At 41.8% G+C, this 24,487-nt stretch overlaps 1 protein-coding gene across 1 annotated transcript in view; it reads right to left on the reverse strand.

Moving 5' to 3' along the window:
• AAGAB (alpha and gamma adaptin binding protein) overlaps positions 1-24,487 on the reverse strand; it is a 70,564-nt gene that overhangs the window by 21,545 nt on the left and 24,532 nt on the right. Inside the window, exon 5 of the mRNA XM_052646845.1 lies at positions 11,706-11,789. Within this exon, the coding sequence (XP_052502805.1) occupies positions 11,706-11,789 (84 nt within the window). The remainder of the gene's footprint in view (positions 1-11,705; positions 11,790-24,487) is intronic.

Raw genomic sequence — 24,487 nt, forward strand, 5'->3', positions numbered from 1 at the left:
GCGCTCTCACACAGGCTCCAGGTTTACACGCCATGCATGTGCGTCTCCATGCATCCAGCCAAGTGGCTACCGGATAACTCCACCCAGAAGTCAAGCGTCCATTCAAAAGTTAACATGTCCAGAAGGAAGCCACTGATATGCCCCTTGCCCCTCAAAGTCGGCTTCACCTGCAGCCTCCTCATTGCTGCTGATGGCATCCCCTTCCTCTGACTGCTCAGGCCCGCACCCTGCGGTCCTCCTTGACCGTCCTCTCTCGCTCACCCCTCACATCCAAACCATCAGGAAAAGCTGGCATGACCACAGATAGACGCGGAATCTGACCTTTCCTGACCCCTCCCCACTGCTACCACTCGTCTGTGTCACCGCTTTCTCTCCTGGAATACCGCAGTCACCTCCTATGAGATCACCTTGGGTCCCCCGCACCTCCACCGTCTCCTCTCCACAAAGCAGCCGAGTGCTCTTGTCAGACCTCACATCAGATCATGTTACTCTTCTACTCAGCAAAAGCCCTGCCCAAGTCCCTGGGTGACTCTGAGCAAATACGAAAGTTGCTATGAAGGCCTCTGAGACCCTGAATAACCGGTCCTTCATTATCCCGACTGTGCTCCCTCCTCAGCCACGTGCAGTTCTCAATACTCTTCCAACACACCAGGCGTGGATTCTCTTCAGGGCCTCTGCTGTAGCTGTCCACTCTGCCTGCTAAGTATTCTCCCAGATGTCACATGGCAAACACCTCATCTCCATCCTCCGATCTCAAGCTCTTAAGATCAATCTTAAGACCTACACCTATTTAATACTGCAGTCTACCCAACTATCTCAACATCCTTAACCCTGCTTTATTTTTTTTCATTATCACTTATCATCTTCTAGTATATTGTACAACTTACTAATTAGGTGTATTGTCTACTGGCTAATGTGTCCCACGAGAATGAAAACTCCACAAGGACAGAACTTTGTGTCTGTTTTGTTCACTGATGTATCCCAACCACAGAGATCAATGCCTGGCACATAGTAACCACTTGATAAATATTATCTGGACTTGCCTGGTGGTTCAGTGGATAAGAACCTGCCTGCCAATAAAGGGGACATCTGATCTCTGGTCCAGGAAGATTCCACATGCCGGGAACAACTAAGCCTATGTGCCATGATACTGAGCCCGTGCTCCTGAGTCCATGGGCAGCAGCTACGGAAGCCCACATGCCTAGAGACCATGCGATACAACAAGAGAAGCCACTGCAATGAGAAGCTTGCGCACCGCAATGAAGCGCAGCCCTTACCTGCCACAACTAGAGAAAGTCTGTGCAGAGCAATGAAGACCCAGCCCAGGCAGAAAACAAGAAAAGTGTTTTCCTGAATGAATGAACAGACACTTGAAACTGGGTCTTAAAATTATGAAACAGTGAGAAATCTGAGGTTGACAGCAGACAAACTCATATGATCTAGCCACACCTAAGGTCTCAACTGTGCCCTAGACAGGTAGCTACTTACAAAGGCTGTGTTATTTTCCCCTGGTCTCAAGGAGATCTCGTCATACCAGAAACAGGTACCAAGGAAGTACAGAGGACAGGGCCCACTATTTTCACCTTTGCCTCTAGGTGACTCTACCCTGGGCAGAGTCCTATCTCTGTCCTCTGACTTACAAAGCCAGAGGAGCGACTTGTGAGTATTAACACAATTCATGAATGGGAGAAAGCAAATCAGTCAAAGGACGAGTCGCTTTCAAAATGCCAAGTTTACTCCTGTGGATTAAGCACAGACTCTTACAAGTTAGAATTAGAGGACTAACATCTATGTCAGTGGTTCTCAACCAAACTGCGTATCTGAATTTCTGAGGCACTTAGAAAATACGGAAGCCGCCCCTCCCTTCTAAGAGAAATGGTCTGGGTGAGACCCAGGCAGCGCAGGTCGTAAGAGCTTCCCAGGTGATCTCACTGTATAGCCAGAGCCATGGATGGAGACCAACCTCCTTTTCCAGATTAAAAATAAAGCCTAGACAGAATGAGATCCACATAAGGTCACACAGCTACGTAGAAATGTTGGGACAGGACACTGTCACCAGACTCTTCGGAAAAATTTCATTACAATATAGTGATTTATAAGGCTACACGTTACAGTAGATAAATGCATGAGACTTCAAAATTATAAAGATCTAACTTCAAATCAGAGGCTTTGCTATTTCACAGCTAATATTAGTGGTTCTCACACTTTACTGCATATTATAATTACCTGGGGATAATTACCTGGAGAAGATGTTTTAAATCTCTATGTGTAGGCCACAACAGTTAATGCAGAATCTCCAAGAATGAGATTCAGGCATCAGTACTTTTTAAAGTTCCCCAAGTGATTCCAGTGTGCACACAAGTCTGAGAACTGATGACTTCTATGACCTTGGGGAAATTACTTGACCTCTTTAAGCCTAACTCTCTTGAATACTGTGATTAAATAAGATAAGGCATGTATAGCAGCAGCTCATTAGTATGGTTGCCATCTCACTGCCTTCTACCAACATCCTTCTAACAGTACTATCATCATGAACAGGACTATTTCCTTCCTGCCTGCCTTTTTTCCTTTCTCCTTCCAGCCTCCCCTTTCCTCCTTCTTACTGAGGTATCATTTACATATACATAACATTCAACTTCTTTAAAGTATGGAATTTGGTGGGTTTTAGTGTATTTACGAAGTTGTGTAGCCACCATCACTATATAATTCTAAAACACTTTTATCACTCCAGAAAAGAAATCTCATACCCCAAACCACCCCTCCCTGTCCCTGGCAGCCACGAACCTGCTTTCTATCTCTATGAATTTAACTATTCTGAACACTTCACTTAAGTGGAATTGTTAAAATATGTGGCCTTTGTGTCTGGCTTTTTCCATTTAGCATAATGTTTCTGAGGTTCATCCACGTTGTAGCATGCATCCATGCTTCATTTCTTTTTATGGTTAAATAATATTCTATCATATGCATGTTGTTTTCAGCAGTTATTTCCAATTCAGCATTTGTTTCCACTTTTTTTTGCAATTATGAATAATGCTGCTAGAAACATCTGTGTACAAGTTTTCTGTGGACATATGTTTTCAATTCTCTTGGGTAAAATACCTATGAGTGGAATTGTTGGGTCATATGGCTTACTTTTCTGAGAAACTACTACTGTTTCAAAGTGGCTATAGCACCATTTTACATTCTCATCATCAGTATATAAGGGTTCTAATTTCTTGACATCCTCACTAATGCTTCTTAATGTCTCTTTAGATTATAGCTAACCTGGTGGGAATGAAGTTGTACCTCATGTGGTTGTGACTTCCCTGATGATTAATAATGTTAAGCATCTTTTCATGTGCTTACTGGCCATTTGTGTACCTTCTCTGCAAAAATATCTACTCAACTCCTTCACCATTTTAAAAACTGCATTGCCTTTTTATTATTAAGCTATAAGAGTTCTTTACACATTCTCAGTACTACATTCCATGCAAAGATGGGCACAATGAAGACAGAAAGGGTATGGACCTAAAAAAAGTGGCAAGAATACACAGAAGAACTGTACAAAAAAGGTCTTAGTGACCCAGATAACCACGATGGTGTGGTCACTCACCTAGAGCTAGACATCTTGGAGTGTGAAGTCAAGTGGGCCTTAGGAAGCATTACTATGAACAAAGCTAGTAGAAGTGATCAAATCCCAGCCATTTCAAATCCTAAAAAATGATGCTGTGAAAGTGCTGCACTCAATAGGCCAGCAAATTTGGAAAACTCAGCAGTGGCCACAAGACTGGAAAAGGTCAGTTTTCATTCTAATTCCAAAGAAGGGCAATGCTAAAGAATGCTCAAACTATGGCATAGTTGCACTTATTTCACCATGCAAGCAAGGTAGTGCTCAAAATCCTTCATGACAGGCTTCAACAACACATGAACCAAGAACCTTCAGATGTACAAGGTGGATTTAGAAAAGGCAGAGGAACAGAGGTCAAACTGCCAACATCCGCTGGACCATAGAAAAAGCAAGGGACTTCCAGAAAAACATCTGCTTCACTGACTATGCTGAAACCTTTGACTGTGTGGATCACAACAAACTGGAAAATTTTTGGAGGTTCTGTATTAACTGTTGTGGGGTGAGGCCTAGGCAGAGAGATTTAGAACATCTTCTCAAGATAATTATCCCCAGGTAATTATAATATGCAGCAAAGTTTGAGAACTACTAACATTAGCTGTTAAAAGAGATTACAACACCAGACCACCTTACCTGCTTCCTGAGAAACCTGTATGCAGGTCAAGAAGCGAAAGTCAGAACCAGACATGGAACAAAGGACTGGTTCAAAATTGGGAAAGGAATACGTCAAGACTGTATACTGTCACCTGTTTATTCAACTTATATGCAGAGTACATTATGAAAAATGCTGGGCTGGATGAATTATAAGCTGGAATCAAGACTGCTGGTAGAAATACCAATAACCTCGAGATATGCAGATGACACCACCCCAATGGCAGAAAGAGAAGGGGAACTAAAAGCCTCTTGATGAAGGTGAAGGAGGGTGAAAAAGCTGGCTTAAAACTCAACATTCAAAACACTTAAGATCATGGCATCTGGTCCCATCACTTCATGGCAAATAGATGGAAAAATGGAAACGGTGACAGAATCTTGGGCTCCAAAATCACTGCAGATGGTGACTGCAGCCATGAAATTAAAGGTGCTTGCTCCTTGGAAGAAAACCTATGACAAACCTAGACAACGTATTAAAAGCAAAGACATTATTTTGCCAAGAAAGGTCCATATAGTCAAAGCTATGGTCTTTCAGTAATCATGTAGAGATGTGAGAGCTGAACCATAAAGAGCTGAGCACCAGAGAATTGATGATTTCGAACTGTGGTGCTGGAGAAGACTCTTGAGAGGCCCTTGGATAGGAAGGAGATCTAACTAGTCGATCCTAAAGGAAAGTAACCCTGAATATTCACTGGAAGGACTGATACTGAAGCTCCAAATCTTTGGTCACCTGATGCAAAGAGCCAACTCACTGGAAAAGACACTGATGCTGGGAAAGATTGAGGGCAGGAAGAGAAGGGGACAACAGAGGATAAGATAAATTAGGTGGCATCATCGACTTAATAGACATGAGTGTGACCAAACTCCAGGAGACAGTGAAGGGCAGGGAAGCCTGGCATGCTGCAGTCCATGGAGTCGCAGAGTCAGACATGACTGACTGACTGAACAACTGGATCCTCATTAGATAAATGTATGGCTTACAGATACTTTCCACCACTCAGAGGACACTTTCCTAAGTGTACTCTGAATTACAAGAGTTTTTTAAATTTTGATGAAGTTCAATTTATCTTTTCTTTGGTTGTTTCTGTATCATTAATGTGTGTGTGTGTGTTTGTGTTTCCAGCTGCACACTTTTTTTTAGTAGTTCAAGTATAGTTGGTTTCCCTGATAGCTCAGTTGGTAAAGAATCTGCCTGCAATGCAGGAGACCCAGGTTCGATTCCTGGGTTGGGAAGATCTGCTGGAGAAGGGACAGGCTACCCACTCTAGTATTCTTGGGCTTCCCTTGTGGCTCAGCTGGTAAAGAATCCGCCGGCAATGTGGGAGACCTGGGTTCGATCCCTGGGTTGGGAAGATCCCCTGGAGAAGGGAAAGGCTACGCATTTCAGTATTCTGGCCTGGAGAATTCCATGGACTATACAGTCCATGGGTCACAAACAGTTGGACATGACTGAGCAACTTTCACTTCACATAACTGATTTAGAATACTTTGTTAGTTTCTAGTGTACAGCAAAGTGATTCAGTTTTACATATATATATTCAGATTATTTTCCATTATAGACTATTATAATATATTGAATATAGCTCCCTTTGCTATATAGTAAATCCTTATTGTTTTATGTGGTTTGTATCTGTTAATCTCATACTTCTAAGTTATCAACTTTATTTTTTCTATTTACCCTATTGTACAACGAGCCCATCAGCTTCCAGATGTCAGTTTCTTGCTTCAACTGCCAAGCCCTGTGGCAGACAGTGTTGCTTTGGGGGATTCTGAAGGGGAAATTCTCAGGACAAGTGGTCCTGGAAGCTGTTAGGGCCTTACCTGAAAATTCCTCAACCCGTGCCAGCTGTCTATGAGCTCCAAGGTTCCAGGCTGTCAGGCCAAAAGTTTTTACCAAGTCCAAGCTCATAATGCTCATGGCACGACAGATTAACAAATTGAGAGACAAGTTGTTGGGGCAGGAATAACGACCTTATTTGCAAAACCAGCAGGCCACGAAGGTGGTGAGGCTAGAGTCCCAAGGAGCCGTCTTCTATATTATTAACTTTTAAGGAAAAGATTAGGAGCAAAAACTTACGAGGCTACCTACTATAGCAGGGTAAGTTGTTCAGACTGGCAATAAGCAAAGAATTGAGCTTGCCATTCATTTCAATCAGGAAGTACATTGAGGAAAAGACATTTACTTTATCCTGGTGGAAGGCAGGAAGAAAGTTATTCATCTCTAAGTTTTTAATTAAGTGGATTTTCAGATTGAGTATTTGACTTTTGAATGCCTAGTGGCCAATAAACTGCAAAGAAATGAAACCCTAGTCAGATCTGTATGTTTTCAGGGATATTTGCCGTAACAGCTAAATTTTCACAGTCCTTATTAGAATTGGAAATGTTTTGCCCAAGCTGAGCACATTTAAAATGCATTTTTAAAAGATTTTCACACTGATACTTTTCTGAATCGAAATTAAAGACCAATATGACATAACCTGAATGATCCATTGTTGCTTGACAAATAGATAGTACATATTTCAAAATAATTAACTGAGATTATATAACTGGCAATGTAATAATCCCAAAGAATCAACTGGGATTACAGTAATTTTTCTAATTGAAAACAACAACAGAAAAATTAGTCATTAGTGTCCTGAAAGTGAGAAGCGGCACCACTCCACCTCTCCCTGTTTCAGTGTGGTATATACTATATTACATACTGTCAATTTCTGCCACAGGAGTCCACTTCTGATTTGTTCACAGTTTCTTTATTTCCTCCCTCTGTACAAAAGTTGAAAATTTTAAATGCATTTTTCACTAACTGCCATAATGATATTATCCTCCCATAACCTGTTCATGTTGGTGATTTAAGTAGCTTTTTCTTATATTGGAGAAGGAAATGGCAACCCACTCCAGTATTCTTGCCTGGAGAATCCCATGGACGGAGGAGCTTGGTGGGCTACAGTCCACGGGTCGCAAAGAGTCAGATACGACTGAGCGACTTCACTTTCACTTTCTTATATTAAAGAATGTTAGGTTCTTGGAATAACTCAACTAGGTCATGTTATAGTCTTTTCATGTATTTCAGGACTAGGGTTGCTAGTATTTTGGTTAAAATCAGAGAAGGCAATGGCACCCCACTCCAGTACTCTTGCCTGGAGAATCCCATGGATGGAGGAGCCTGGTAGGCTGCAGTCCATGGGTTCGCTGAGAGTCGGGCACAACTGAGCGACTTCACTTTCGCTTTTCACTTTCATGCATTGGAGAAGGAAATGGCAACCCACTCCAGTGTTCTTGCCTGGAGAATCCCAGGGACAGTGGGCCCCCATCTATGGGGTCGCACAGAGTCAGACACGACTGAAGCGGCTTAGCAGCAGCAGCATGGCATCTATGTTCATAGAGGAGATGGCCTCTAATGATTTTCTTTACTGGTCCTATTTTAGGGATTTGGATCGTTTTAACCTGGCCTTAGAATGAATTAGGTATGCCACCTCTCTTACTGTTCTCTAAAATCCTGTGTAAAAGATGTACAGAACAGTCTTTTGGACTCTGTGGGAGAGGGCGAGGGTGGGATGATCTGAGAGAATAGCACTGAAACATGTATATTACCATATGTGAAACAGATCGCCAGTCCAGGTTTGATGCATGAGACAGGGTGCTCAGGGCTGGTGCACTGGGATGACCCAGAGGGATGGGATGGGGAGGAAGGAGGGAGGGGGTTCAGGATGGGCCACATATGTACACCCATGGCTGATTCATGTCAATGTATGGCAAAAACCACCACAATACTGTAAAGTAATTAGCCTCCAATTAAAATAAATAAATAAATAAAACCCTGTGTAAAAAACCTTGGTTGAATTTCCAGCAGAAAAACAAACAAAAAAGAACACCACCAACACCTTTCTTTACTTTGTCAACTAACTTCCTGATTTAAAATTCTGGGGGGTTTGAAGCTTTGAGTAGTGATGGCTGCACAACAATGTGAACGTATTTAATGCCTCTGAAAGGTACACTTAAAAATGGTTAAAATGGTAACTCTTACGCTAGGTATGTGAAGTCGCTCAGTCTTGTCCGACTCTTTGCGACCCCGTGGACTATAGCCCACCAGGCTCCTCCGTCCATGGGATTCTCCAGGCAAGAGTACTGGAGTGGGTTGCCATTTCCTTCTCCAGGGGATCTTCCTGACCCAGGGATCGAACCTGGGTCTCCCACATTGCAGGCAGACGCTTTAACCTCTGCACCACCAGGGAAGCCCTTATGCTATGTATATTTAACCACAATTTTTCAAAAGAAAGAGAAATAAAAGGAGAGAAAGAGGAAAGGGGGGAAATGAAAGAGAAAACAGAAGTAGAAAAGATGGACACCTGCAAATAAAGCAGTCTGAGCGCCTGCTGGCAGGCGACATTCAAGAGCAGCCTGCCGGGAAGCAGGCACGGCTCACTGAGCCCGCCAGCAAAGCAAGGGCCTGCAGAGAGCACAGGAGGCAGGGCAGGCCTGGAACAGGAGCACGACTCCCGCCATACGCTCATACGGAGTTCCGTCTCTAATCTAAGATGTGGGGTTCCACAAGCGCATCCTCCAAGCCTCCTAAACCTTGGGTTGCAGCTAAATGTCACTGTATGTCCATACCTAGGCCTCCTTCGAGAAAGAAGAGAGTTAAGTTTCCTTCATACCATGTAGGTCAAGATCCTCTTAAAAATGGAATTAAGCTAACAGCAAGATTTGAGATTTGGTTAATAGCAAACAAATATATCACTTACTGTAGAGAAAAAAAATAAAGAAAAGATGCTTCAAGGCAAAGACCGTGAGAAATCCAGTGTGCCTCTTGGCTTTGCAGTTCTCTTAAGAGTATTGTTTAATGTCTGAAAAGCATATTTTGTTTTCCAGAAAATACCTTTGACCATAATTCCAAAGTAATAAAGTGTGTTCAGTCCAGCTTCTAAATTTATAGCTATAAATGTAAATTATAAGATGTGCATGCGTGCTAAGTTACTTCAGTCATGTCTGACTCTCTGCAACCCCACAGACTATAGCCTGCCTGGCTCCTCTATCCATGGGATTCACCAGGAATGGGTTGCCGTGACCTTCTCCAGGGGATCTTCCTGATCCAGGGATCGAAGCTGTGTCTCTTAAGTCTCCTGCGTTGGTAGCTGGGTTCTTTACCACTAGCACCACCTGGGAAGCCCAGGCGGAAAATTCTAAAAGAGATGGGAATACCAGACCACCTGACCTGCTTCTTGAGAAATCTGTATGCAGGTCAGGAAGCAACAGTTAGAACTGGACATGGAACAACAGACTGGTTCTAAATAGGAAAAGGAGTACGTCAAAGCTGTATATTGTCACCCTGCTTATTTAACTTATATGCAGAGTACATCATGAGAAACGCTAGACTGGAAGAAACACAAGCTGGAATCAAGATTGCCGGGAGAAATATCAATAACCTCAGATATGCAGATGACACCACCCTTATGGCAGAAAGTGAAGAGGAGCTAAAAAGCCTCTTGATGAAAGTGAAAGAGGAGAGTGAAAAAGTTGGCTTAAAGCTCAACACCCAGAAAATGAAGATCATGGCATCTGGTCCCATCACTTCATGGGAAATAGATGTGGAAACAGTGTCAGACTTTATTTTGGGGGGGCTCCAAAATCACTGCAGATGGTGACTGCAAGCCATGAAATTAAAAGATGCTTACTCCTTGGAAGAAAAGTTATGACCAACCTAGAGAGCATATTCAAAAGCAGAGACATTACTTTGCCGACTAAGGTCCATCTAGTCAAGGCTATGGTTTTTCCTGTGGTCATGTATGGATGTGAGAGTTGGACTGTGAAGAAGGCTGAGCGCCGAAGAATTGATGCTTTTGAACTGTGGTGTTGGAGAAGACTCTTGAGGGTCCCTTGGACTGCAACCAGTCCATTCTGAAGGCGATCAACCCTGGGATTTCTCTGGAAGGAATGATGCTAAAGCTGAAGCTCCAATACTTTGGCTACCTCATGAGAAGAGCTGACTCATTGGAAAAGACTCTGATGCTGGCAGGAATTGGGGGCAGGAGGAGAAGGGGACGACCGAGGGTGAGATGGCTGGATGGCATCACGGACTCGATGGACATGAGTCTGTGAGTGAACTCTGGGAGATGGTGATGAACAGGGAGGCCTGGCGTGCTGCGATTCATGGGGTCGCAAAGACTCAGACACGACTGAGCGACTGAACTGAACTGAACAAATTATATGTTGAAGTTCTAACCTTTTATACCTCTGATTGTTACCTCATTTGCAAATATAATTAGTAAAGATGAAGTCATGTTGGGGTAGGGTGGGCTCTTAATTCATTATGACTATTATCCTTATATAAAGAAGACAGGGACAGAGACTAGCAAACAGGGGGAATACATGTGAAGCCTGGAATTAACGCTACCAGAGGCCAGAAGAAACAGCCGGGGCAGACACCTCCCTAGCACCTTCCAAGGGAACACAGCCCCTGCTGACACCTTGATTCTGGACCTCTGGCATCTAGAACTGTGAGACAATAAACACCTGTTGTTCTAAGACTCCAGCTGGCTGTACTTTGTTACTGCAGCCTCAAGCGAACTAACACAGGCAATAAGAGGCTAATGTGTACTGACCAGCCTGATGGCTTCAACTGCACTTCAGATTCAGCTTCTTGCCCTATGGCTACTGAGCTGCAGCCACAGGGGCCTGGTCTCCTGACTTCAGGCTCTACCTCTACCTGCTTCAGCTGCCAAACCCACAACATCAATCTTTCAAAGGTGCCAACTTCTCTGCACCACTTGTTAAGAAGTCTCATAATGACTCACCACTTCCTACAGGAAAAGCTGATTCTCTTGCCTCAAATGCAGGCCTCTCTCCCCTAAGCTAGGTCCAACTGGTAGGCAAGAGTTTCTGAGAAACCCTGAAAGATACAACCATTATTCTTGAAGACATGCTCCCTGTACTGTTTGCTCCATGCTCTCGCTTCACCAACCCAAATCTTGACCATCCCATGAAGACAACTGTTAAGACCTGCTTTCGTCTTGAAACTCTCTGTACTCAGGCCCACAATAAATAAAGGCCACATCTCTGGGCCTCTCTGCCTCCGCTGCTTGTATCAGGCATTCTGTACTCATCAAAGACTGCCTTGCACAGTTACCTAGCATTTTAAAAGTACACAGGACTGCTGGGCTATGAGCTCTGTAAGAACAGAATTCATGCTTTACAACTTTGAGGCTATTTCTCAAAGCCAAAGACAAGGCCAAGCATATTAAACGTAAGTTCCAAACTCTTTTAATGATTAAACATATATTTTAAATTCTTAGAAATGTTTATTTTGGCTTTCCCTTCAACTGGGGACTTTAAAATGGAACAGATATACAGATTTTATATAATCCTAATGCTTCCACATAGATCTGAATAATTTAAAACTTAGGAAGAACAGGAGGAAAAAAATCCCCAGGACGTTTAGTCCCAAGTTACTTACCATTCTTCATCACTACATTGGACCAGACGTTGGCATTCAAGGCTTGAACAATTCGCTTTACTCCTGTAGATTCTGGGAAGTCATCTAATCAGGGAGGGCAAAAAAAAAAAAAAAAAAAAAAAATATATATATATATATATATATATACACACACACATACACACACACACATACACTTACACATACTCACACACACATAAATATTTATATATATTCATCCCTCAGTATTCATAGAGGACTGGCTCCAGGACTCTCTCTCCACCATGGATACCAAAATCTGTAGATACTCAAGTTCCTTATAACATGGCTTAGTGTTTACATATAATCTACCCGCTGATCAATCCCTGAGTCCGGAAGAACCCCTGGAGAAGGGCACGGCAACCCACTCCAATATTCCTGCCTGGAAAATCCCATGGACAGAGGAGCCTGGCAGGCTGCAGTCCATAGGGTCGCACAGAGTTGGACACGACTGAAATGACCTAGCACATAATCTACCTGCATCATCCCAAATACCTTTTTTCCTCCCATATACTTTAAATCATCCCTTGACTACTTATAATACCTAATACTACGTAAACTTAAAAAAAAAAGTTTGGAAAAAAACTTTGAAAAAAAGTTGGTTTTTTTTTTTTTTTTAAAAACTTTGGAAAAAACAAAAAACCTAAGAAAACACAAAGCTTAGAGCTCCTGATAAGAAAATTCTAGAAACTGGACAGTGAACAAGATGGGAGAGGAGAAGGATGTGGAGCTCACCTCCTTCAATAAATAACGTCAAAAATGCATCTACACATGGAACAATTCTCACAGAATACCTACTGAACACTGGCAGAAGAACTCAAGACTTCTGAAAGGGGAAGAAAATTTCCACATAACCAGGTAGGACAAAACAAAAGGAAAAAAGGAAGAGAAAGGAATCAGGACAGGACCTGCATCCCTGGAAGGGAGCTATGAAAGAGCAAAGGTTCCAATATCCTGGGAAGTCCCCGCACCAGCAGAGACTTCAGCCAGGACAGAGTGGGAGCTCTGGAGCCTCAAAGGAGAGTGTAGCAACTGGCTGAAGAAGGCAAAACGGAGACCTACGCAGACAGTAGGTGTGGCCGCCCTGCACTGCCCAGTCTGAGACATGTGTCTGCCAGTGAAGGTGGGGCTGGGTGCTGCACTTCAGGCTTTGGAGGTCAAACTCAGGGGGGAGTGCTGGGGTTGGCTGTGCAGAGGGCCTGAAGGGTTGGAGTATGGTATGCCCACAACCAAAGGTACATGAGGAAGAAGCCTGGACCTGCCACAGAGGCAAGGTGCCACTGTAGGGGCCACGCAAGGGGAAAGGCAGGATGCTTTAAGAGCCTCTTTCCCCGCACACGCGGTCTCAGACTTCAGGACACTGCCTATGCAAGCTCTGGGGGCAACACAAACCACTCCAGGCACAGAGAGATCCAAGATCTGGCGCCAGTCACTGCCCCTGTCGTTGGGGAACCTACGAGTGCACAGGAGCTGCCGCCATGGGCCCTGGGAGTGGGTATCAGCCAATGCTGCCATCAGCCTGGGAGAACACATGAGTTACAGCATCTGTGTGCCCCTGTCAAGGGGGTAACAGCTGGCACATGCTGAGGAGAGGAGGCAGGCATCCACACAAAAGCAGCCCTTGCACCGAAAACAGTAAACCCACACAAGCTACACAGAGACACTCCCACAAATAAATAGCCTTCCAAGACCACAGTATATAAGTTTCTCCTAAACTCAGAGTAAGAGAAATATATGGAAAATGAAGATGCAGAGGAGCCAATACCAGTTAAGAGACCAAGAGAATTCCCCTGAAAGAACAATTAAACAGGCCTCTCCAGTGTAATAGACTCCAAGTTCAAAAAAGAGGTAATGAAGATACCAGAGGAATTAAGACGGGCTATCGACAGAAATGCATATTACTGTAAAACAAACAAATAACTAGAAACTATGAGGAGGAGGCAAGAAAATTAGAAAATTCGTTTGCCAAGATTAAAACTAAGATAAAGGCAATGACTAGCAAAATAAAAAAGTGACCTGGCAAATAGAATAATGAAAATCACCCATTCAGAACACAGTAGCTGCTGCTGCTGCTGAGGCACGTCAGTCGTGTCCGACTCTGTGCGACCCCACCAGGCTCCCGTCCCTGGGATTCTCCAGGCAAGAACACTGGAGTCGGTTGCCATTTCCTTCTCCAATGCATGAAAGTGAAAAGTGAAAGTCGCTCAGTCATGTCCGACTCTTCACAACCCCATGGACTGTAGCCCACCAGACTCCTCTGTCCATGGGATTTCCCAGGCAAGAGTACTGGAGTGGGTTGCCGTTGCCTTCTCCAAGAACACAGTAGACAGAAAGCCAAATGAAAAAAAAAAAAAAAAAAAAAAAAACGTGAAGATAATATAAAATACCTATGGGATAACATGGGCTTCCCTGGTGGCTCAGCGGTAAATTCTCCTGCAATGCAGGAGACACAGAAAACGTGGGTTCAATCCCTGGGTCGGGAAAATTCCACTCCAGTACTCCTGCAGGGAAAATCCCATGGACAGAGGTGCCTGGCAGGCTATGGTTCATGGGGTTGCAAAGAGCTGAACATGACTAAAGCAACTGAGCACGCATGCATGGGATAACATAAAGGGTGCCCCTCTATGATGACAGGGACTTCAGCAGGAGAAGAAAGAGAAAAGGGGATTGAAAATGTGTTTCAAGAAATTATGGCTGAAAACTACAAACCTAAAGAAGGAAACAGATATCCAGATACAGAAAGCACAGAAGTTCCTGGACAAGATGAACCCAAACAGACCAACACGAAGACATATTATAATCAAAATGGCAAAAGCGAAAGACAAAGAGAAGATTCCAAATGCACTAAAAGAAAAACGAAGAGTTAATTATAAGGGAATACCCATAAGGCTATAAGCTGATTTCTCTACAGAAATAATGCAGATTAGAAGGGAGTGGATAAACCTATTTAAAGTCTTAAAAGGGAAAAATCTGCAATCTAGAATGCTCTACCCAGTAAGAATAACATTTAGAAGAGAAGGAGATAAAGAATTTCTCAAATAAGGAAAAACTAAAAGAAAAGAGCAATACTACACCTATTCTAAAAGAAATATTAAGGTCTTCTATTATAAAAGAATCAAGAAGATGTAGGGGAGAGAAAATCACAATTGTAAAGCAAATCATTTAAATAAGCCGGTATACAGACCAAAAAGAAAAAAATAGGCTTTAAATCTTTTTATGAAAGCAATGATAAACATAAGGAATGGCAAAAGGATAAACATGAAGATGTAACTGGACATCAAAATGGACATCAAAATGATAAAATGCAGGGGAGGAGAGTAAGAAAATACAGATTCTTTCATTTGAGCCTATATGACTACCAGCCTAAAAGCAAGCAGATACAGGAAGGGGTTAACATACTTGAAAAACAGGGTAACCACAAATCAAAAACATACAACAGGATTCACAAAAACCAAACAGAAAACACAAGCATGAAATAAAGGGAAATCATCAAACCACAAAATGAAAAACAAAGAGACAAAAACGAAACACAAAATCAACTGGAAAACAAGGTTTAAAGTGATATTAAATACATATTTACCAATAATTTCCTCAAATGTAAACAGACTGTTCCAATCAAAAAAGACGGGGTGGCGGACTGGATTAAAAAACAAGAGACTATGCCACCTACGAGGCACCCTTGTAGGCGCTACAAGGCACTGTGCACTTTAGGGCAAAGAACATACAGACTGGAAGCGAGGGGACGGAAAAAGAGGTATCATGCCAATGAAGATCACAGGAAAGCAAGAGTTGGCAATACTCATGTCAGACAAAATAGACTTGAAAGCAAAAGGCATAAAGAAAACTAGTGGAGGACACTATATGCACCCAATACAGGAACACCCAAATACATAAAACAAATAACGACAGACGTAAGGGAGAAATTGATGGGAATACAGTAATACTAGGTTGGCCAAAAAGTTCCCTTGGTTTTTAAGTAACAATAACAGACCCATTTTTCAATTTCACCAAGAACTTTACTGAACAACGTATTCACTATTTTGTTCTACTATTTTCTGCCATTTTTCAGGAAACCTCGTAATTCCACCTCCCCAAAACTTTGTATCTTTTTGAGCAAAGAACTCTTCCAGGTGTCTTTTACAAGCATCCAGGGAATTGACATTTTTTCCATTAAGAGAATTTTATAAAGACTGAAATAAATGGACATCTGAAGGTGCAATATCTGGTGAATATGATGATAAGTCAGAACTTTCCAGTCAAGTTATAACATTTTTTGCCTAGTCATCAAAGAAACATGTGGTCTTGAGTTGTCCTGATGGAAGATTATGCATCTTCTCTTGACTAATTCCAGACACTTTTCGTCTAGTGCTGCTTTCACTTGGTCTAGGTGGGAGCAGTACTTACTGGAATTAATTGAGCTCCAAAAGGAGCTCATAGTAGAGGACTCACTTCCAATCCCACATATACACAACATCACCTTCTCTGGATGAAGACCAACCTTTGGTGTGGTTGGTAGTTCCACGATCTCTTGCTCTCTCTTTCATTCCACATTATTGTACAGTATCTACCTTTCATTGCTTGTCACAAATTGTTTTTAAAATGGGATGTTTTCATTATGTTTAAGTAGAGTCACGTGTGAAAATATGATCAACATTTTTTTCACTTATGTGGAACTCAAACATGAAAACCATGAGAGAAATAATATGAACAATTTTATGGCAACAAACTCAACAACAGAGAAGAAATGAACAAGTTTCCAGAAAAATACATCCCATTTAAACTGAATCAAGAAGATGACAATTTGAAAAGATGGGTCACTGGTAGTGAAAGAGAATCTGTAGTTGAAAAAACAAAAAATTCCCTACAAATGCAAGTCCAGGTCCAGGTGGCTCCACAGGCGAATTCTACCAAATATACAAAGAGCTTTTATCCTTCTCAAACTCTTCCAAAAGACTGAAGAGAAGGGAACACTACCAAAGACACACTATGAAGCCACCGTCACCCTGATGCCAAGCTAAACAAAGATACCGTCAAAAAAGAAAATTGCAGGCCAGTATCTTTGATGATATTACGAAGTACAAAATGAAGCAGGGCAAAGGCTGATTCACAGTTTTCCCAAGAGAATGCACTCGTCATAGTAAACACTCTCTTCCAACAACACAGCAGACGACTCTACAAATGGACATCACCAGATAGTCAATAGCGAAATGAGACTGATTATAATCTTTGCAACCTAAGATGGAGAAGCTCTATACAGTCAGCAAAAAGAAGATCAGGGGCTGACTGTGGCTTAGATCATCAGCAACTTATTGCAAAATTCAGGCTTAAAATGAAGACAGTAGGGAAAACCATTAGGCCATTCAGGTATGACCTAAATCAAATTCCTTATGATTTTGCTGTGGAGGTGACAAATAGACTCAAGGGATTAGATCTGGTAGACAGAATGCCTCAAGAACTATGGACAGAGGTTTGTAACATTGTACAGGAGGAAGTGATCAAACCATTTCCAAGGAAAAGAAATGCAAAACGGCAAAATGGCTGTCTGAGGAGACCTTACAAATAGCTGAGAAAAGAAGAGAAGTAAAAGGCAAAGGAGAAAGGGAACAATATACCCGACTGAATGCAGAGTTCCAGAGAATAGCTAGGAGAGGTAAGAAAGCCTTCTTAAGTGAATAATGTGAAGAAATAGAGGAAAGCAACAGAATGGGAAAGACGAGAACTCTTCAAAAAACCAGAGTTACCAAGGGAACATTTTATGCAAAGATGAGCACAATAAAGGACAAAAATGGCAAAGACTTAACAGAAACAGAAGAGATTAAGAAGAGGTCACAAAAATACACAGAAGAACTATATAAAAAAGATCTTAATGACTCGGGTAACCACAATGATATGTTCATTTACCCAGAGTCAGACATCCTGGAGTGTGAAGTCAAGTGGGCCTTAGGAAGCATTACTACAAACAAAGCTAGTGGAGGCTACAGAATTCTAACTGAGCTATTTCAAATTCTAAAAGATGATGCTGATAAAGTGCTGTACTCAATATGTCAGCAAATTTGGAAAACTCAGCAATGGCCACAGGACTGGAAAAGGTCAGTTTTCATTCCAATTCAAAAGGACAATGCCAAAGGACGTTGAAACTATCGCACAATTGTACTCATTTCACATGCTGGCAAGAATGCTCAAAATCCTTCAAGCTAGGCTTCAGCAGGACGTGAACCAAGATCTTCCATATGTACAAGCTAGATTTAGAAAAGGCAGAGGCAACAGAGAACAAATTGCCAACATCTGCTGGATCACAGATAAAGCAAGGGAATTCCAGAAAAACATCTACTTTTGCTTCATTGACTATGCTAAAGCCTTTGACTGTGTGGATCATGACAAACTGGAAAACTCTTAGATGGGAATACCAGACCACCCTACCTGCCTCCTGAGAAACCTGTATGCAGGTCAAGAAGCAATAATTAGAACCAGACATGGAACAATGGACTAGGTCAAAATTGGGAAAGAAGTACGTCAAGGCTGTATATTGTCATCTTGATTATTTAACTTATATGCAGAGTATATCACACGAAATGCCGGGCTGGATAAGTCACAAGCTGGAATCAAGATTGCCAGGAAAAATATCAACAACCTCAGATATGCAGATGATACCATTCTAAGGGGAGAAGTGAAGAGGAACCAAGGAGCCTCGTGATGAAGGTGAAAGAGGAGAGTGAAAAAGATAGCTTAAAACTCAACATTCAAAAAACTAAGATTATGGCACCTGGTCCCATCACTTCATGGCAAATAGAAGGGGCAAAAATGGAAACAGTGACAGATTTTACTATCTCTGATTCCAAAATCACTGTGGATGGTGACTGCAGCCATGAAATGAAGAGACGGTTGGTTGCTCCTTGGAAGAAAAGCTATGACAAACCTAGACAGTATATTAAACAGCAGAGACATCACTTTGCTGAGAAAGGTCCATATAGTCAAAGCTATGGTTTTTTCAGTAATCACATACAGATGTGAGAGCTGGACCATAAAGAAGGCGGAGAGCTTAAGGACTGATGGTTTTGACCTGTGGTGCTGGAAAAGACTCTTGAGATTCCCATGGACAGCAAAGAGATTAAACTAGTCAATCAATCCTAAAGGAAATTAACCCTGAATATTCACTGGAAGGACTGACACTGAAGCTCTAATACTTTGGCCACCTGATGTGAAGAGACTACTTACTGGAAAAGACTCTGATGCTGGGAAAGATTGAGGGCAAGAGGAGAAGAGGGCAACAGAGGATGAGATGGTTGGTTGGCATTACCAACTCAATGGACCTGAGTGTAAGTAAACTCTGGGAGGTACTGAAGGACAGGGAAGCCTGGCATGCTGCAGTTCATGGGGTCACAAACAGTCAAACACAACTTAGCGACTGAACAACAACAATAATCTCTGATGAACACAGACATAAAAATTTTCAAAAAATATTAGCAAACTGAATCCAACATCACTTCCTGGCAAATATATGGGGACAGTGGAAACAGTGGCTGACTTTATTTTTCTGGGCTCCAAAATCACTGCAGACGGTGATTGCAGCCATGAAATTAAAAAACACTTACTCCTTGAAAGGAAAGTTATGACCAATCTAGACAGCATATTAAAAAGCAGAGATATTACTTTGTCAACAAAGGTCCATCTAGTCAAGGCTATGGTTTTTCCAGTGGTCATGTATGGATGTGAGAGTTGGACTATAAAGAAAGCTGAGTGTCGAAGAACTGATGCTTTTGAACCGTGGTGCTGGAGAGAAGACTCTTGAGAGTCCTTGGACTGCAAGGAGATCCAGCTAGTCCATCCTAAAGGAGATCAGTCCTGGATGTTCATTGGAAGGACTGATGTTGAAGCTGAAACTCCAATACTTTGGCCACCTGATGCGAAGACCTGACTCACTGGAAAAGACCCTGATGCTGGGAAAGATTGAGGGCAGGAGGAGAAGGGGACAACAGAGGATAAGATGGTTGGATGGCATCACCAACTCAATGTACACAGGTTTGGGTGGACAGGGAGGCCTGGAGTGCTGCGGTTCATCGGGTCACAAAGAGTCGGACATGACTGAGTGACCGAACTGAACTGAACGCAACAACACATAAAAAAGATCATATACCATGGCCAAGTAGGATTCATCCTAAGTTCACAAGGATGGTTCAACATATGCAAATCAGTCAATGTGATACGCCATCTCAACAAAAGATAAAAACCGCATGATCATCTCGATAGATGCAGAAAAACCACCTAACCAAATACAACATCCATTCATGATAAAAAAAACTCTTACCAAAGTGGGTATAAAAGGAACATATTTCAATATTATAAAAGTTATTTATGACAAACCCACAGTCAATATAATACTCAACAGTGAAAGGTTGATAGCCTTCTCTCTAAAATCCAGAACAAGGAGGCCCACTATCATCATTTCTATTCAATACAGTGTTGGAAGTCCTAGCCACAGCAACCAGACAAGAAACAACAAGGTATCAGATTACAACGGGAGAGGTGAAAATGTCATTATTTGTAGATGACATGCTATCATAGCAGAAGATCCTAAAGGCTCCACACAAAAATGACTAGAATTGATAAACAAATTCAGCAACTTAGCGAGATACAAGATTAACATACAGAAGTCAGCTGCATTTCTTTACACCAACAGTGAAAGATGAGAAAGGGGATGTAAACAAACCATCCCATTTAAAATCGCATCCAAAAAATTACTTAGGAATAAATCTCACCAAGGAGGTAAAAGACGTACTTATATGCTAGAAACTACAAAATATTAATAAAGGAAATTAAAGATGCAACCTAAATATCCATAGACAGAAGAATGGGTAAAGAAGATGTGGCCTACACACACAATGGGGTATTACTCTGCCAACAAAAGGAATGAAATAATGCCATTTGCAGCAACACGATGGACCCGTGTTGATTTGTATTGTATTTCAGATTCCACATATAAGAGATATCATATGATATTTGTCTTTCTCTTTATGACTTACTTTGCTTAGCATGTTGTATTATTTGAGGTCTGGGAGGGTTCTGTGTGATACACACGCTTCCTTTTTAAATGTTCTTTAATGATGATTTGAAGAAATGGAAAGATGTCCCACGCTCTTGGATTGGAAGATTTAATATTGCTAAAATATCCATACTACATTGGGAGACTGGGCTGATGTGTGAGCACTGCCATGTGTAAAAGAGAAAGCTAGTGGGAGTTCAGCTCAGTGTTCTCTGATGATCCAGATGGAATGGGGAAAGGTGGGGGTGGAAGAGAGGTCCAAGAGGAAGAAGATATATAGCTGATACATAGAGCTGATTCACTCCATTGTACAGCAGAAATTAACACAATATTATACAGCAACCATACCCCAAAACAAAGGCCATACTACCCAAAGCAACCTACAAGTTTAATGCAATTCCTATTAAATTACCCATGTCATTTTTCACAGAACCAGAATAATCCTAAAATGTATATGAAACCATAAAAGACCAGGATTGCAGAAGCAACCCTGAAGGCAAAGAACGAAGCAGGAGGCATAACGTATCTACAAAACAAAAACACAGAGAACAGACCTGTGGCTGCCAGAGGGGTGGGAGGAGGGGTGCAGTGGGAGGCTGGGGTCAGTGGAAGCAAACCACTGCACACAGAATGGAAACATCAAGGCCCCTCTGTACAGCACAGGAAACTAAACTCAGTATCCTGAGGTACTTCCCACCACAGTTTAGAAGCATATAAAACAGCATGTATTGGCACAGAAACAGAAATATGCATCAGTGGAACAGAATAGAGACCAGAAATAAACCCACACACCTATGGTCAATTAACCTTCAACAAAAGAGGCAAGAATATACAATGGGGAAAGACAGTCTCTTCAGCAAGTGGTGCTGGGAAAGGTGGACAGCCACACGTAAAACAATAAAGCTAAAATATACCCTCTCACCATACACAAAAATAAATTCAAAACGGCTTAAAGACCTAAATATAAGACAAGACCCCATAAAACTCCTAGAAGAGACCATAGGCAAAACATTCTCTGAGATAAATCATTTTATGTCATAAATCTCTGACATAAAACCTATGTTTTCTTAGGTCAGTCTCCCAAGGCAATAGAAATAAAAGCAAAAATAAAGAAATGGGACCTAATTAAACTTATAAGCTTTTCCAAAGCAAAGGAAACAAAACAAAAAGACAACCTACAGAATGGGAGAAAATATTTGCATATGATGTAACTGACAAGGGCTTCATTTCCAAAATACATATACAGTTCATACAACTCAACAGCAACAAAAAAACAAAAACCCAATCAAAAAACACGTAGAAGACCTAAACAGACTTTTCTCCAAAGAAAACATACAGATAGCTAACAGGCACATGAAAAGATGCTCAACGTCATTAATTATTAGAGAAATGCAAATCAAAACTACAACGAAGTAGTACCTCACACAAATCAGAATGGCCATCATTAAAAAGTCTTCAAATAGCAATTACTGCTATTAGAGGGTGTGGAGAGAAGGGAACCCTCCTCCACTGTTGCTGGGAATGCAAATTGGTATAGCCACTGTGAAAAATGAATGAAGATTCCTCCAAAACCTAAAAATAGACGCATCTTATGATCCATCAATCCCACTCCTGGGCATATACTCAGACAAAACTATAATTCAAAAAGATACATGCAAACCTATGTTCACAGCAGCACTATATACAATTGCAAAGACATAGAAACAAACTAAATGTCCACAGAGAGATGAATGGATAAAGAAGATGTGGTCTGTATACACCATGGAATATTACTCAGCCACCAAAGAGAAGGAAAGAACGCCATCTGCAGCAACATGGATGGATCCAAAGATTACTGTACTAAGCAAAGTAAGTCAGACAGAAAAAGACAAATACCATATAATATCACTTTTATGTGGAATCTGAAATATGACACAAGTCAACATATCTACGTAACAAAAACAGACTTGTGGTTGCCAAGGGGGTGGGGGTGGGGGAAGAGACAGAGTGGGAGGCTGGGGTTAGCAGAAGCAAACCATTATATAGAGAATGACTAAACCACAAAGTCCTACTGTATAGCACAGGGGACTATATTCAATATCCTGAGATATTTTCCACCATGATGGAAAATAATATAAAAAAGAATATACATATATATACTCATATATATTCTTTTATACACACACCCACACCCACAACCCCCCCCCCCCCCCGCCCTTCCCTGGTAGCTCAGCTGGTAAAGAATCTGCCTGCAATGCAGGAGACCCTGGGTTCAATTCATGGGTTGTGAAGTTCCCCTGGAGAAGGGACAGGCTACCCACTCCAGTATTCTTGGGCTTCCCTGGTGGCTCAGGCAGTAAAGAATCCACCTGCAATCTGGGAGACCTGGGTTTGATCCCTGGGTTGGAAAGATCCCCTCGAGGAGGGCATGGCAAACCACTCTAGTATTCTTGTCTGGAGAATCCCTATAGACAGAGGAGCTGGCAGGCTACAGTCCATGGGGTCGCAAAGGGTCAGACACAACTGAGCAACTAAGCACAGCACACACATATACACACACAACTGAATCACTCTGTTGTACAGCATGAATTAATACAACATTGTAAATCAACTACGAAAAGTGTAGTTGCTCAGTTGTGTCTGACTGTTTGTTACCCCGTGGACTGTAGCCCCGTCCATGGGATTTCCCAGGCAAGAATACTGGAGTGGGTTGCCATTTCCTTCTCCAGGGGATCTTCCCAACCCAGGGATCGAACCTGGGTCTTCTGCACTGCAGGTAGATTCCTTACTGTCTGAGCCACGACTTTAATTAAAATATATTCTAGAAACTAAATTAAATAAACACACAGTATAAAGGTTTATATAGTAAAGTCAACCTCATTACCTCACCAATGGAATCCACTTATATTCCTCTGAAAATGTTAGTTTCCATCAATTACACAATCCTGGGATTGTACTAGTAATACCAAACTTGGCTACACAATCCTGGGACTGTACTAGAAATACCCAACTTGGCTATTCATAAACAATGAGTTTCCCAAGGGCAGGAAAGGTCCTCTTGATATGCTATAAAATCCAGTAAATGCCCCAACTTTCCTCATTGGGAACCATACAGTGATAATTACTGTTTATAATAGATATCTAGATAACAATTTCTTGATGAGAAATAGCTTAAGAGTGAGAAGTGAAATTACTATAACCATAAGAGACAGGCAAGGGGTCATTTAAAAAAAGAAAGAAAAAACCACAAACACTGACAACTTAGTTTAATTAGTTCGGTATCGGTACTATCTTCCTTCTGGAATTTGACACTAAAAATTACAGGGCAGTAATCCTAGTCAGCATACCAATAATAAGGCAGTATTCTTATCTACAATGAAGATAGGAGTGTGCACAAAGGAAATGAAAATCCTTCAGCTGAGTCTTACAATACTCACGTGGAAAATAGCAGCAGAATCTACAAGTTTTCATGTGGTTTAAAAAGTTTTTTAAGAGTTTACAGAGCACAGTCCGTACAGAACCTGTCTCTAGTGGCCTGGCCCAGTCCTGGGTGGTTTAACGGGGAAATGGCACAGAAGTAGAAGTCATAAGATCTGAATGTGAAGCCAGGCTCTGTAACTTATTAGCTATTTGATTAAGGGCAAATCTCTCATGCTATTCTCAAAGAAAAGTGGGGATGACATCACTCTGTGTACCTTTCCCATGGAACAGATGCACTGGAACTGATGATTCACTGGTGTAACCT

The sequence above is a fragment of the Budorcas taxicolor genome, chromosome 10, assembly GCF_023091745.1.
Source record: "Budorcas taxicolor isolate Tak-1 chromosome 10, Takin1.1, whole genome shotgun sequence".
Classification (NCBI taxonomy): domain Eukaryota; kingdom Metazoa; phylum Chordata; class Mammalia; order Artiodactyla; family Bovidae; genus Budorcas; species Budorcas taxicolor.